Source organism: Euprymna scolopes, chromosome 27 (genome assembly GCF_053919585.1).
Source record: "Euprymna scolopes isolate OS-2025 chromosome 27, ASM5391958v1, whole genome shotgun sequence".
In the NCBI taxonomy this organism is placed as follows: domain Eukaryota; kingdom Metazoa; phylum Mollusca; class Cephalopoda; order Sepiida; family Sepiolidae; genus Euprymna; species Euprymna scolopes.
The window spans coordinates 78,413,109-78,429,399 of record NC_136508.1 but is presented as its reverse complement, the minus strand read 5'-3'; the positions used below and the strand labels follow the sequence as shown (position 1 = coordinate 78,429,399).

Below are 16,291 nucleotides of genomic sequence, written 5' to 3'. Positions count from 1 at the left end.
ATAAAAATATTAAATCTATACAAGATTAAAAATAAATAAAAATATAAATAAATAAAAGGTAAATAAAAAATATAAATAAAAATAATAAATATAAAAATACATAAAAAATATATAATAAATAAATAAATAAATATAATAATAAATATAAAAATTATAAAATCTATATAAGAAATAAAAAATATATAAAGATATAAAGATAAATAGAAATTGGAGATGTAAAGAATTTGAATAACATAAAAACATTTACCAACATAACTCGATTCGACATTAAATAACCTGAAAAATGATTGATATGTCATAAAACAAAAACAACTAACCAAAATTTACGTGCTTGTGGAATACTTTTCCTACTGACTGTTTTCCTCCTACCTACAGTCTTGGTTTTTTAAAAGATCTCTTGTCTTTGTGATAATTATCTTTTGTTCTTTTTAGCTCTTTACATCAAGTGGCTTTATGCCTTGTCTAGAGCAACTTCAAAAACAAGAAAAACTTTAAATTTTTTATTTCTTTCTTTTTTCTTTTTTTTTTTTTTTTTTTAGCCAATCCAACACGTCAGGTGGTCAATCCAAGAAAGACAACTCTGTTTCATGTGGAAAGACAGCGAACAGCACGGCATATGACCACCTCAAAGGAGTATTGAATCGGCACCGGCACCCACACATTGCAGAACCAGAAGTCGCGTCACTTTTTCATAAAGGACCCGAGAACACACATCTTGATTTGGTTGAGTTAGAAAAAAAATTAATGAAAACCAGACGGGAAGTAAGTAGGTTGTTGCCTCTATTTTTTTTATTTTTTTATTTATTTTTTTTACTCTTTTCTCTTTATGCATTTCTGTACTTTTCTCCAAAAACGAATTCTCTTTCTCTTTCCATAATACAAGCAACTGCTGTCAGACTTTGAAATTGAGGTCATCAGTTTTTTCGCCTTGTAAATGTTTCTTTCATAACACACTTAACAGAATTATGCCTGTTCTCTCTCTCTCTCACACACACACCCACACATACACACACACAAACATATATAATATTTTTCAAATAAATATTAATTTTATACCTAATCTTTCATGCTTCTGCAATCATCAGTGTGGGAAGTGATAATTACTACTGATTACGATATTTGAACAAAGTCACAAAGCAATCCTTGGCTTCATAAACTAGCATCTTTCCTCCATTGGTATATAATAGGGCTGTGACAACAGCATATTCTTTTCATTGTTTTGACTCTTGAATATATATCCGTTAATAACTTATGTTTTTATATAGATGGATGTGGCTCTCAGTTGATTAAGTGTGTCTGTGTCAGATATATACCAGAGTTAAAAGAATGAAAAGAATATTCTGTTGTAGTAATTAACACAGGGATTAAAAGAAAGTAAATGCTTAAAAATACCATTTTGGCAGGCATTCACAGTAATATATATATATATATATAAGATTTATTTTTTATAAGCGATTCTATGGGTTTTTTTTTCTTTTTTTCACTCCCTGAGTGCTTTAAAGGGAGAGGTTATCTGCCCTTTGTTTATAATCTAGTCGCCCCCCCCCTCCCCCATATTTTTGGGATGTATTATTTGTAATTAATTTATTATTTAAATATTATATATTATTTCTTTATTATATATATCTATATGGCATAATCATGTTGCCACATTGGTTCTCGCTAGATCACTAAAGTTAAGCAATGATGAGCCAGGCCTATACCAAATGCTAGGCTTTGTATGTACTGTACAGGATGTAGAAATTTCCGGTTGGTATCTGGAGCCACATTTAATCCACTGGAAGAGATGTATCTTCAGTCTTCATTAAGACCTGCATCTAGGAGAAGGAAAACTTTGATATAAAACCTGAGGTCTACTGTCTGCTCAGAACGAAGCCTTCACAACTACAAACAAATCATCTGTGTGGATTTCTGAATAGTTTAGCTGTTGTGAAAATCTATTGAAGTATCATCGTATACATAAAACTAACCTTGTTTCTATGTATGCAGAATAATCTCTACCAAACTACTCTTTCAGTTTTTGATCTACAAACTTGAAACTTGATATATAGCTTCTCTGTATCTCATTCCCTATCACAGACGGTTACGTTTCCAACCCGTTTCCCTGACCAGCAAGAACAACACTCATCACTTTTAGATCTGTTTCTGACCACAGTCCCTGATGATTGCGTTACGAATGCCCACAGCCCACTTAGAAATGCTGATCATGTAGTGATATTAGTTGAAATCACACTAAACTCTAGAGCCAAAATGGAAGAGCCAGTACTCAAAACAACGAGATATTATAAAAAGGCTGACTGGGAAGCCATCCGGGATCTCATCAGAGACGCCCCATGGCGAAATATCTTTTTACTTCCTGCCGAACAGTGCACACATGAGACCACTGAGTGGTTCAAAACAGCAATTGAAGCAAATGTTCCCACGCGGAAGTTTTAGTGCAAACCCCATTCTCCCCAATGGTTTACTTCTACTTGTGCAGCTGCAATTGTGCAAAGGCAGTATGCATACCGCAGATTTAACCGACATAAGTCCAGTTCAAACAGACAGAGGTATATAGAAGCCAGAAATAACTGTAAGAAAGAAATAGCGACAGCTAAGAGAGAATTTACTGAAACCACCAAAAAACGCATCGAAGCACAGAAATTAGGAACCCGTGACTTCTGGAAAATCTACAACAGTGTAGTAAATAATGGGCAATCAACAATTCCCCCACTATCCAACAATCATGAGGTTGTTTGCTCAGCAACCGAGAAGGCTAACATGCTTGTGAGTTGGTTCGCCTCCAACTCCACTCTAGACCCTGCAAACCACCCCCTCCCTGACTTTCCTTTGCGGAAAGACGCCACACTAGACGATCTGGAAATCACCCCATCTCGGGTGCATGCCATCATAAAAAATCTTGACACTTCAAAAGCATGTGGACCTGATCTCATCCCGGCTGTGCTATTAAAAAGTGCTCTGGCGAAGTAGCGCCGGTTCTCTCTAAACTTTACAACAAATGCCTTAAGGAATCTTGCTTTCCTGCCTGCTGGAAAACTGCTTCTGTGGTACCAGTTTTCAAGAATTCTGGTGAAAGAACTGACCCAGTAAATTACCGCCCCATTAGCCTCCTCCCACTTTTTGCCAAAATATTTAAGTCCATTATTAACAAAGCTCTAGTCCATCACCTTACAGATGCTAAACTTCTGACTGACCAACAATACGGATTTAGGCAAGCCTGTTTGACGGCAGACATCCTAACTGTAATCTCTGAGCGTATATACCATTCACTTGACAAAGCAGGGGAGGGTAGAGCGGTAGCTATAGACATGTCTAAGGCTTTTGACAGGGTATAGCATGAAGGTCTTCTCAGGAAAATCAGATCATACGGTATCAATGGTAGAATACTTAACATAATTAAATCCTTCTTAAATAAGAGAAGAATCTAGGTTGTTATCGACGGCCGTACATTCAAACAATATGATATAAATGCAGGTGTGCCTCAGGGGTCTATCCTTGGACCTCTATTATTCCTAATATTCATAAATGACCTCCCTGACAAAATTGTCTGTGAGATGGGTATATATGCTGATGACACCACACTCTATAACAGACACGACAGGAAAACAAATGAACACATATCTAGAGAAATGACAAAAACACTAGAGGATGACCTCCGATCTATAGTGGAATGGGGACAGAAATGAATGGTCACATTCAATGCTGCCAAGACTAAACTTGTTTCCTTCAATAACTACAAGAAACCTCTACCACCAATAGCAATGGCCAAAGACTCTTTATCTGAAAATACATCTTTTAAACTCCTCGGCCTAACGTTCACAGGAAACATGAGTTGGAAAAATTACATTGAGGGCATTACCAAAAACGCTGCGAAAAAGGTAGGTTCTCTCTACCGTGCTAGAAAGCTACTAATGCCTGAAAGTATCCTCTACCTCTATAAGGCCACCATTCGCCCATGTATGGAGTATTTTTGTCATATTTGGCCTGGTGCATCTGCTACTAGTCTTTCACTCCTTGACAGGGTTCAAAAGAGAGTCGCCAACCTGATAGGTCCTGAACTGTCATCTCAGCTTCAGCCTCTGTCCCCTCGACGTAAGTACCCCCGACAAACCCGACAAGCAGCAAAATCCCACCTCTACACAGTTGAGATCCCTAGATGTAAGAGAGCCTTCTACTCCAGTAGTTTCTTCCCCAGAACCGCTGGACTTTGGAATTCCCTTCCGAGTTCCTGCTTCCCCAACTGTACTGACATGCAGAAGTTCAAGTGTAACGTGAACCGACATCTTGCTGCCCAACTCCCCACATAGTACCCTTGTAGCTTATGTCTCTGATAGTAGGAGCTACAGCAAAGTCGCAATGTGCCTTGTTTGGGGTGAAATTGCAATAAAAAAAAAAAAATTTTTAAAAAGGGGGGGATTTGGATCTGCGGAACAAATTCAATTTGTTTTTCAGCTGAGGGGGACAAAATAGTAAAAAAATTGGCACTTGGCAGGTGTAAGTTGACTAAACGTGTTACTTCTACGCATACGCAAATATATATTTATGCGATCAAGTTAGTTAATTTTTAAAGCTTTCTTATCCATCTGTTGTTAGATCACACGCTAACGAATAAGGCTGGAGTGCTACATGTTTTTATTTCGATTCTAGCTGATTCCACCCAAGTTATATTTTTTAAAAACTTTTGAAATCATTGAATACAATATAATAATCAATAGAGAATTGATTCTATAATAATAAATATGAAATCTGCGTAAGTTTAAATATATTCAATCATATTTTACAACCGGGTAATGCTGGACACCCCTGCTAGAGTGTGTGTGTGTGTGTATAATATATATATATATATATATAATATTTGTTTATTGTTATATAAACATGCTCACATCCCGCTGCTACAAATAGCCACCTGTTTCAATCAAACAACAGATATCATCAGGCAGCGACTTGACTATTCAAAAGATTATTCATTGAACTTTTGAATAGTCAAGTCGCTGCCTGATGATATCTGTTGTTTGATTGAAACAAGTGGCTATTTGTAGCAGCGGGATGTTAGCATGTTTATATAACAATAAACAAGTATTATCAGCTCTTTTTATTGAGCACTATCTAACAACCTCGTTGAATTCATTAGTCCATTACTTTTGAATATAAAAAAACCCGAGTATATATATATATATATATTATAAGATAAAATTAAAAGCCAAGAACAATGCGAGATTTTTTTTTTATATAGAGTAAAATTAAATGCAAACAAAAGAAATAAATTTCTTTTTTTTTTGTTGTTTGTTTTTCTTTTTCACACAAATTTTAACTCTAAACAACAGTAATTTTTTTTTTCTGTTGTATTCAATGGTGTTGTAAATCTCAATATATTTCAGACTTATTAGTCCATTTTCAAGAGAAGACAGCGGAAGAGTGTTCAAAATTGGAAAAGTAGCCGCAGAGTTTGCCACGTGATACCGCGAAATATAGAACAAAAAATGACGTTAGGAGAACGTTAAAATAAATCAGTTGATATTTGAAATACTTGTTGCGTTTGTGAATCAAGGGAGATGACTATTCAAGCAAGGTTTTTTTTTTGTTTTTTTTTAATTATTGTTTTTCTTATGTTTTAAACTTATATTATAAAAGCGGAGCTCAATTCCAGTCTATTGTTTAGTGTGGGAGTATTTTTTGAAATAATTAAAGATTCGAGGATACGAAGTTGACCTACGTTTCTTGAAGAAGCAAGAATGTTGATGTGAAAATCTGGTTCTGAATTAATGCAAGTGCGAATGTTTATAGAACGACGAAGCAGTAGTGTTTAAGTGCTCTTTAATGCGGTGATGAAGCAATCTGGTAGTGCTTCCGATGTAAGATGCACTGCATTTAGCGCATTGTAGGTCGTAAACAACGTGGTTCTTAAAGCATAAACCTGTGTGTGATATTGGGCAATTAGAGAGTGAACAAGGGGAAGGTGTATGCGATGGATGTTTTCGGTTGAGCTGTTGTCTTAAAGTAGATCCAGTGTGGATGAGTTGAATGTTGAGCCCCTCGCTGCGGATGGCTTTTCGGATTGAAGATGAGATTTTGTCACTGAGGAAGGGTAGTTTTAGAAAACAATTGTTAGAGAAGGGTCGGGTGTTGCGTTTTTTCTTTTTAAGTGAGGATAGGATCGTATTAGGGTAGCCGTTTAGTGAGAGGGTCTGTAGGAAATTGTTAGTGTGTGTATGTTTGTCGGAGATGTTAGTGCATTTGTCTTGTATGCGTGAGATTTCGGCATGTGCGTAGTTTAGTTTGTCCTTGAGAGGTAGCGCAGATTTGAAATGTACGAAGAGGCGTTTGCTGGCGGGTTTTCTGTAGAATTCAGTGCATATGGCACCATTTTTTTTTATTTGTATTTTAAAATCAAGTAGAGAAAGAGATTCCGAAGAGTCTGGGTGTTCTATAGTAAATTTTAAGTTTGGGTCGGCGTTATTGAATTTGTGGAAAATGTTAATAGCTTCTTCGCGGGAGTATGTGATAATTAAAATGTCATCGATATATCTAGTAAAAAGGAGATAAGGATAGCAGGTACTAAGGGTGTGTCTTTCGAGTTTGTCCATATAAGCAATGGCAAGAATACCGGATAGACTGGAGCCCATGGGTAGTCCAGATACTTGTTTGAACGTGTTTTGTAGGAAAGTAAAGTAAGTGTTGTCTACTATAATACGGAGGAGTTGTAAGAGATCTCCTGGAGTAATTCCGAAGCATTGTGGGTTTTTAGATGCTATAATGTCTGCCATGAGATTGATGGCTGGATGTGCAGGAATGGAGGTGTATAAAGAAACGACGTCTAGGCTAAATGGGTATCTGTATAGTTTGAGTAGATGGTGTGGTAGATCGTTGAGTCTGTTAATTACTTGGTTGGAACTACTAACATGGGCTGGGAAGGTAGAGAGTAGAGGTTTAAGTAGGCGGGATATTAACCAAGAGATTTTATAAAGAGGACCGTTAACGTTTGAAACAATGGGTCTGATCTGTGTGTGTGTGCTATTTTTGTGGATTTTAATAAGGTGATAAAAGGTAGGTAATTTGCTGTATTTAGTAATAAAATTTAGTCTGTGTTGTTTTGGGAGATTTCTTTTAAAACAAATTTGAGACCATGTCTTGTTAATGTTGTTCTCAATACGAGCAGCAGTGATATTATGTGCTGGGGTGTAAAGGTCGGTATTGGAAAGATGCTCTATAGCAAGGTTGTTATAAGATTCCTGTGATATAACGCAAAATTCTCTGCCCTTATCAGAGGGTAAGTAAACTAAATCTTTGTCTTTAAGGGATTTAAGGGTGAGGTATTGGTTCCTGGTAAGATTGGGGGTAATATGGTGTTGTTCGCGTTCAAGTATTCTGAGTATTTTATGCTTTAACCTTGAAAGTTTTAGATCTAGTGGAATATTATTAGGAGGTGGGTATAAAGGGTGATCAAGCTGAAAAACAGGAAAAGAGGTGTTGTGATTACCTGAGAGGTTGAGGGGGGTGTCCTTGTTATCGTGCGGGGCAAAAGTGTGCAGCCATTTAAGGTGGTAAGCAGTTCTGCAGAACTGCGTTTCTATGTTGAGTTTAGCTTTATCCGTCAGTTTCATTGTGGTGATAAACTTAGGGCCAAGTGAAAGGAGATCCGTTTCAGTTGTGGAAAGAGAGTTAGTGAGGTCAGTTACGAGAAGATGATCTTTAAGGGACTTGTCGGTGGAAGAATCCTGTGAATTATGTATGTGTCAAAATCAAAAGTGACAAAATCTCATCTTCAATCCGAAAAGCCATCCGCAGCGAGGGGCTCAACATTCAACTCATCCACACTGGATCTACTTTAAGACAACAGCTCAACCGAAAACATCCATCGCATACACCTTCCCCTTGTTCACTCTCTAATTGCCCAATATCACACACAGGTTTATGCTTTAAGAACCACGTTGTTTACGACCTACAATGCGCTAAATGCAGTGCATCTTACATCGGAAGCACTACCAGATTGCTTCATCACCGCATTAAAGAGCACTTAAACACTACTGCTTCGTCGTTCTATAAACATATTCGCACTTGCATTAATTCAGAACCAGATTTTCACATCAACATTCTTGCTTCTTCAAGAAACGTAGGTCAACTTCGTATCCTCGAATCTTTAATTATTTCAAAAAATACTCCCACACTAAACAATAGACTGGAATTGAGCTCCGCTTTTATAATATAAGTTTAAAACATAAGAAAAACAATAATTAAAAAAAAACAAAAAAAAACCTTGCTTGAATAGTCATCTCCCTTGATTCACAAACGCAACAAGTATTTCAAATATCAACTGATTTATTTTAACGTTCTCCTAACGTCATTTTTTGTTCTATATTTCGCGGTATCACGTGGCAAACTCTGCGGCTACTTTTCCAATTTTGAACACTCTTCCGCTGTCTTCTCTTGAAAATGGACTAATAAGTCTGAAATATATTGAGATTTACAACACCATTGAATACAACAGAAAAAAAAAATTACTGTTGTTTAGAGTTAAAATTTGTGAAAAAGAAAAACAAACAACAAAAAAAAAAGAAATTTATTTCTTTTGTTTGCATTTAATTTTACTCTATATAAAAAAAAAATCTCGCATTGTTCTTGGCTTTTAATTTTATCTTATAATTTTCTTCAACAATGCTTCAAGCAAACTACAACCTACTTATATATATATATATATATATATATATATATATATATATGTAAGTTTCGTGGTTCAATTTTAAATTCTAAAAAAACAACATATAGAGACATATATTCGATTTAAGAATTTATTGCTTGACAAAAGAATATATAGAAAGGCTTATTTTAATTTCCTTAATCCATAGATTTTCAACAATGGCTTATATCATCAGAGGAAATGAAATGCAGTTAGCAAAATGTTCAGCTGCGAATGGACGCTGTTTTGCTTTTCAGCACAATTATTGAAAATAGTGTTTTGAGTGGTTGTGGATAATTATATAGAGAAAATTATACGAAAAGAAAAGTTGATACAACCTGGGTAGTCCATTATCGGAAGGAGTCCAATGTCATTCGGGGTTATAAATCCAGGTGGGCAGAAAATAGGCCCATGAGAGAATGTGATATTCGCATATAGCAAAAGCGTACTGCTCTTTATTGATATTTCGAAAAGTATACCAGGCAGACTTATTCATTGTTGCGTTGATTGTGTGTTATTTGCTGTGGTCCAAATGCTTTCTCGGTGTTGACAAAGTATACCCGAAATTGGGTGGATATACCATTCCATTGTAATTATCCCCGTGAGTAATAGAAATTGAGCATTGAGTTAAGTGTGCAATGAATCTCGGAATCAATAGTGTAGTTATCAAAATAGCAAAAATGGCAAAATAATCCTGGTGATGATATTCAGAAGAGTACGCTGGAACGGCTTGCTTGAGGTATGAGTCTATTAGAAAGATAGTTTGTTATTTTGTTGAAAGAGTTCGTTATCTTGTTTATATTATTATTATTATATTATTATAACCCTCTCTCTCTCTCTTTACCCTCTCTACTTCACCATACTTCCTCTTTCCCTCATCTAAAAAGCTTCCTTCATCCAATATAAACAAGATAACGAACTATCTTTCTAATAGACTCATACCTCAAGCAAGCCGTTCCAGCGTACTCTTGAGTGATAGATAGAAACTTAGCAAGAAATGGATTATGCACCACATCTGCAGACCAAGTATTGAAATAATCAAATTATACCAAATTTCCACTAACGATTACTACACTATTGTCCCAATGACTGCCATACACTCATTAACCCTTATCCTCAATTGGCTTCTGGGCCTTGATAAAAATAAAAATGTCATGAATTGACCTGGTTTTATAAGTGCCTCTCCATTGTCGCTATTCATGGAAACACTTTGAGCCTGCTCATCCAGCATGAAAATTTTTTTTTATATTTGCATATTGGTTTTGCAAAAGGACATTTTATTAGTTAACTACCATTTGTTGTTACACTCCTTAAATTTTATTCACATTAAAACAATTAAAATGGAAGGTTTTTCAAACGTAACTTGATGCCAACACTGAGTAATATTTTAGCATATATTTTGTATGGTTTTTACAGAAAAAAAAAGAAGCTATATGGAAATAAGTCTTGATTAACTGGATTTAAATATAATGCATAATATTTTTAGTCGCGTGCAAGCGACTCTATAAGTCAGTCCGTCGGTCTGTCTGTCGGTAACACTTTTGTGCTTGGCCTTTTTAGTTAAGATCAAAGGTCTGTTTTTAATAGATGCTGTTCTTAGCTTTTTAAGCTTTTCTTGGCCTTTTGGGCAAGATTAAAGTGTAGTATTTGTTCTTACTACATGCTGTACTTATGTTTGTAACTTTGTGATATAAAGTGGGGGATCACTTTTCTGTATTAATTTAATGTAAAATGATCACCCATTTTACAACCAGTCATTCTCCAGATCATTCAAGTTTTTTTTTTTTTTTTTTTTTTTTAAGGATTCCAGTTATTTTTTAAGGTCATTCAATTCATCCTTAAGTTCATTAAAGTCATTTACTTATTTATTTAAGTCATTTCAGCCCATTTTTCGGTCATTTTAGTTTATCTTTAAGAATTTCATATCAATCCTACATTCACGCATCCATTCATTACACGAGAGCACGCGACTGATGGCTATCGGCCTTGTTATAAATAAACTAGCTGGCAGCCCACATTGCCTGGTCATACAATGCGCTTGAACATGATATTTTAATTTATGCAGATTACGTGTGTATTATTATAGAAGAAATGATTTGCTGCGATTTTAAATGGTACTTTTTCTTTTATCATAAATTGAACTTATTAATAAGAAAAAAATTAAAATAAAATGATGAGATACACCCAGGCTTGAATAGGTGATCATTCGATTTGTAGTCAAATGCGCTACCACTAAGCTATATCTTAAGATTATGATAAATTTCTTTTTTAAGAAGAAATAGTTTGCTCAAATTTTATTATCTCCCTTTGCTCATGTAACTAAAATATTCCCCTGTAAAAATTCTTCTTTTTTTATTTAAAAGAGAGAAAAGCTACTTTTAAGATCGGATTTTTTCGATTTTCGATATTTATCGGATGAATTTTTGTACAAAACATATCTAAGAACACTGCCAGACATATACATATGTTTTGGGTAAAATTTGCAAAAGATAGGCTCAACCGTTTCAGAGGAAAGAACTCCCACACGCACACAAAGTGACTTTTTTTTTTTTTTACACAGTGATCACCACTTATCAAGGCCCGGAAGCCACTCAGGGATAAGGGTTATTGCAAGTACATTACATTAGTGTAGAGATTTGATGAGTGTTTACTTAAGGGGGCGGTTCATTAGAAATTTGTTAACATTAGACTTGAAGACATCCAAGTTGTAGTCCGGAGGGAAGCAGGCAGACGGAACAAAGTTCCACAGGCGTGCAGTTCTAAGAAAGAAGCTTTGTTCATGGAATCCGCGTTTTGATTTAGGCACAGATATAGAGTGGGGGAAATTTTTCACAGTGGATTCAGCTAGACGGGTGTTTTTTGTGAAAGATTGGCGAGGGGGGACCAGGGATTGGAGTTCAGACGAGCACCTGCCATGAAAATAACGATAAAACAAGGATAGGCTCGCAACGTCTCTTCTGTGAGAGAGGGGTTGCAGGGTAGAGAAAAGGGCATCCCCCACTAAGCCACGAAGTCTATTTTGTACTCTGTCAAGGCATGATAGGCTGTTTTTGGCAGCTCCTGCCCAGATATGGCAACAGTATTCCATCCTTGGACGTACTTGGCTTTTATATAGATAGAGAATTGCATCAGTAGTGAGATATCTTCTGGAGCAGTAGAAGGATCCCACCATCTTTCCAGCGACCTTGGCAACAGACTTGATGTACGTGTTCCATTTCAGATCAGGAGTAAAGGTCAAACCCAGAAGCTTGTCAAAACACGGGGCCTCACCCAGACGAGAGCCATCCATCACAATTGATGCCAGATGGGGATCAGAGCGTTGATGATGTAAGGATAAGAGTTTGGTTTTGGATGCATTAAAGGTAACTAGCCACATCTTCTCCCACTGAACCACGCGCTCGAGATCAGAGGAGAGAGAATCAGAGAGAACTTTGTCATTTACAGCCTTTGATGTGTTGCTGTAGATGGTCGTGTCATCAGCATAGATGTCAACGAATGATTTAAGTATGTGTTTAGGGAGGTCATTGATGTAGATCAGGAAGAGAGTTGGGCCCAGGATTGACCCCTGAGGGACCCATTTTACCTTCAGACAATGGTATTTTATACTAATGCAATCGTCAGTTTAGGAAGTGATGGAAGTATTCAAACTCAGTTACAAAATCACCTTTGACACTGCAGTCTGGTATTCAATCCCCAGGACATTCTGAATTATCGCAGGAATGTCGAGGCAAGTGGATAAATACCAAATGCTACTTAGTGTCCAACAACAAATGCGGGAACATTTGCTTAATTTAACAACTTATTATAACTTAATTGACAACTTATTATAACTCTTTTATGCATATATACTAGACTTCGCATGACCCGTTGGGTCAGTATATGTTATAGCTAGCTATGGAATAATCAGTATACAGAATTAATGTATAAACGCGCAAAAATTGAATGCACACGCATGTGAAAACATGTCCACCAGTGAAAACAATACGAACGACATTGGATAATAAAGCTTTTAACGTCCTTACACTTAGATTAAATGAAAAGTTCTTTATATAAGAGGGATGTAATTCGTTGAAAAATTTTTTTTAAAAAAAGATGAAAAGAACAAAAACTATAAGGAGAGAATGTGCATTGTACAGGTTTTGCCTTCCTACTACCACTTCTTTTTTTTTTTTTTTTTTTTTTTTTTTTTTCCCAACAGACACATGAAAACACCCGGGCAATGCTGGGCTGAAATGCTAGTATATATATATAAAAATGAAAGTGTCTGTCTGTGTACATTTCCCTACGCAATAACTGTCTACAGACTTGAAATTTGATATACAGAGTACTTAGATTGGGTAAAATCTTTGTAATCCGTTTTCAGCCAGAAATTCAGCTGTTAAGGCGTCAAAGTTCAACGATTTGACCTTTGAGAACTCTATCAAACTCCTCCTCCAATTTTGGGTATAAAGAATTGAAATTTTAGATATAGGTTCCTTGGACATGGATCTAACTTAATAACTATATTTGAGCCTAAAACAATGTTAAGGGGTTATAATAGGGGTCAAAGTTTAAACAAAATTGACCTCTGCGGTCTCTACCAAATTACTCAGACATTTTCTGATCTAAACATTTGAAATTTTACATAAAGGGTATTCAGAGATAGGGAAAGCTTTTTAATCGGTTTGGGTCGAAAATTTGAGCTACCAATATGTAAATGTATGTATGTATGTTTGCATGTCTGCCTAAAACTTTCGACAGGAGCAATGGATTTTCACAAGATCAGTATCGTTTTGAAGCTCTACCCTTCAGACGACAAATACCGAAAGATTGGCTCAAAACATTAATTTCTTCACCGTCAACTGGGCACTTTTCTACAGGGAGGGGTCGCTTTTTTCGCCGATATTTTCGAAAGTCATCCCCTCTTTTCAATTGTCTAGTTTAAATTAAACCTACGTCACTTCCAGTTTGTCGGTGGTTGTAACAGCAAAGATGTCACATTTTTTTCCCGTTCTTTTCCTCCTTCACGGTACGGGTTCGAACCTGCCTTCCTACTACCACTTTTTATTTTTTTTGCTCAACACGCGTCTCCGAACACCCGGGCAACGCCGGGCACCCATGCTAGTATATATTTATTTATTATTATTTCAATATCTGACTTAACACAGATCAGCCATGACTAAGATGATATCATCTATATTACAAAATAAAATACCATCATAATTTATAACAAATATATTATTGACCCTGTGTATGTCTTGAATAGCACCAGTGGCTTTCAATATCTAACATAAGACAGAACAATAAACAAGCAGAGAAATTTTTTAAACCAGAAGTCACAAACCAGAAACACGGTTTCAATGCCCATGCAAGTTGATCTGAGTTTTCTATATTTATATACAGTCAACTTTAGCACAAATGCAACCTTTTGACTTCCAGTCATCGAATACTTTCATGACCGCCATTTGGCATTTATTTGTTTCAATTCTTGTGTTAATTGCCGGTGGCCTAGAGATAAGATGCTAGTCTACGAATCAATGGTGACTTTTTGAATCCCCTGACTAGTAGTAATTATCATTTCCTACACTGATGATTTCGGAAGTATGAAACACTAGTGTCTGTAGGTATAAAAATAATTGTTAATATTTATTAAAAAAATATTAGTTATCCATTATATCTATAAAAGTGAAAAATTGTGTGTGTGTGTGTGTGTGAGGACACTTCTCAACCTATATACTCTACAAATTTTTGATTTACAGACTTGAAATTTAGTATATGAGGTATTCAGACATGTGGAAACCTTTTCATCCAGAAAAAAGGGCTGCTAAGGGGTCAAAATTGAAAAATTGGTCCTTAGATGTCATTGGATTTTTATCTGTTTGTCAACTGTTTCACGAATGCGCATGCGTGAATCATTCATATGAGAGATTCCTTATGTTAAGAATAAGTAGGTTTGAAAACACTTTTTAAAGATCGTGTCAAACTGGCATATCGTATTTGACTCACTATATAGGTTTTGGTTTTGATCTCGGCTCAATTATTATTATTTTTTTTTTTTTACTTACAAGAAGTGAATTGTTTAGAAAAAAAAAAAAACAATATACGCATGTACATGTCTCAGTTTCTGTAATACTTATTTGTATTTAATGACCGGCCACCCCAGGCGGCCTGCTAGTATATATATATATATATATATATATATATATATAAAATAAAATTTACAATTAAATTTACCAAAATACAAAATCCGATCCCGCATTTTGCTAATTCCTACCCTCTGATGAGAAGGAAAGTATTTCTTCAAAACTCCGCGGATTAAGGACTATCCACTTATCTAGTGTTTCCTTTTCAGATTAAATATGTTTTTAACTCCTTTCAAAGTGTTTTTTAACATGTATTATTAACTGTTTGCTCGTATATATATATAATTGTAGTTCTTGTCGTTTCACAACTATACCTATTATTAATTCTATTTATTTTTATTAAATTTCAGAAACCCCAGTCAATCCACATTTTAAATTCCATTGGCAATTTTTGGAGAATAAAAGGCAATACGCTGAACGCGATAGAATGTTTCCGTAAAGTTTTATCCCACTCTCCCGGAAATGTTGATGCTCTCCTAAATCTTGCACGCTTGCTGCTTCAGCTCCGCTATTTAGATGACGCTCTTTATCTTACTCAGACTTCGCTAAATAAACTCCCCAGTTACCAGAACGCCTGGTCACATCATTTTACCCTTGGGGAGATACACAAATTTTACGGACATTACCAAAAAGCTGTCTATCATTTTAAGCTGACCTTAGAGTTGAAACCGGGCTTCGACCCAGCCAAGGCACATCTTCAGGAGGTTGAAACTCAGCCAAGCAACACGATTACAAATTGCACGTTTCTTATCATCCTGCTGTTAGTATTCGGAGTTTTGTTTGGCGTTGTACACTCGGGACATAAAGAAATTGGTAAAACACAGCGATCCTTCAATCGGGCGATGGCTATGAAATGTCTGAAGAAACAGAGATGATGCATGAATGTTTGAAGGATTATTATTTTTTTGTTTTTTACCTTGTTTCTTTTTATTTTTTTTAACATTCACATCTAAGAAGAAAGGTAGAAATAAAAGAACTTTTTCTTTATTTTGGATTCATGTTTGAATATGGAATTTTAAAATGCAATTGAAGGAAAAGATACAGAAAAGATTGACCCATTTTTTTTTTTTTATAGGAAATTATAGGAATCTATTGTTCCTGTCTCTAAAAAATTTTATTCTATTTAAAAAAAAAAAATAAAAACAAAAATTAAAAAAAAAAAAATGTTAAAGAGCAAATCAAAAACATAGTTGTGTTTTATGTTTGTGTATATTTTTTTTTATTTATGTTAAGGATAAATTTGCTAATTTTTAAAATCTTCGGTCCTTATTTAGAATTACAATTATTTAAAAAACAAAAATCTTTATGATGTACATACTCGTCACAGAATAAAACATTATATTCCAAAAATCACGTAAATTGATCAAGTAGTTTCTTTTCTTTTTGTTTTTTTTTTGTTTAAAATTAAGAAAATCAAATTTTATGAAGGAGCGGCCATATTGTTTTAAAATTTGCCAAAATTTTGTTTGCATTCACAATAATTGAAACTTTTTAA

General features: G+C 35.2%; 1 protein-coding gene across 1 annotated transcript in view; it reads left to right on the top strand.

Moving 5' to 3' along the window:
* Nucleotides 1–15,981, top strand: part of LOC145248929 (uncharacterized) — a 40,583-nt gene extending 24,602 nt beyond the window's left edge. The window contains exons 2-3 of the mRNA XM_080110721.1: nucleotides 540–762; nucleotides 15,147–15,981. Of these exons, the coding sequence (XP_079966847.1) occupies nucleotides 540–762; nucleotides 15,147–15,671 (748 nt within the window). The 3' untranslated portion in view covers nucleotides 15,672–15,981. The remainder of the gene's footprint in view (nucleotides 1–539; nucleotides 763–15,146) is intronic.
* The last annotated feature ends 310 nt before the right edge of the window (nucleotides 15,982–16,291 follow it).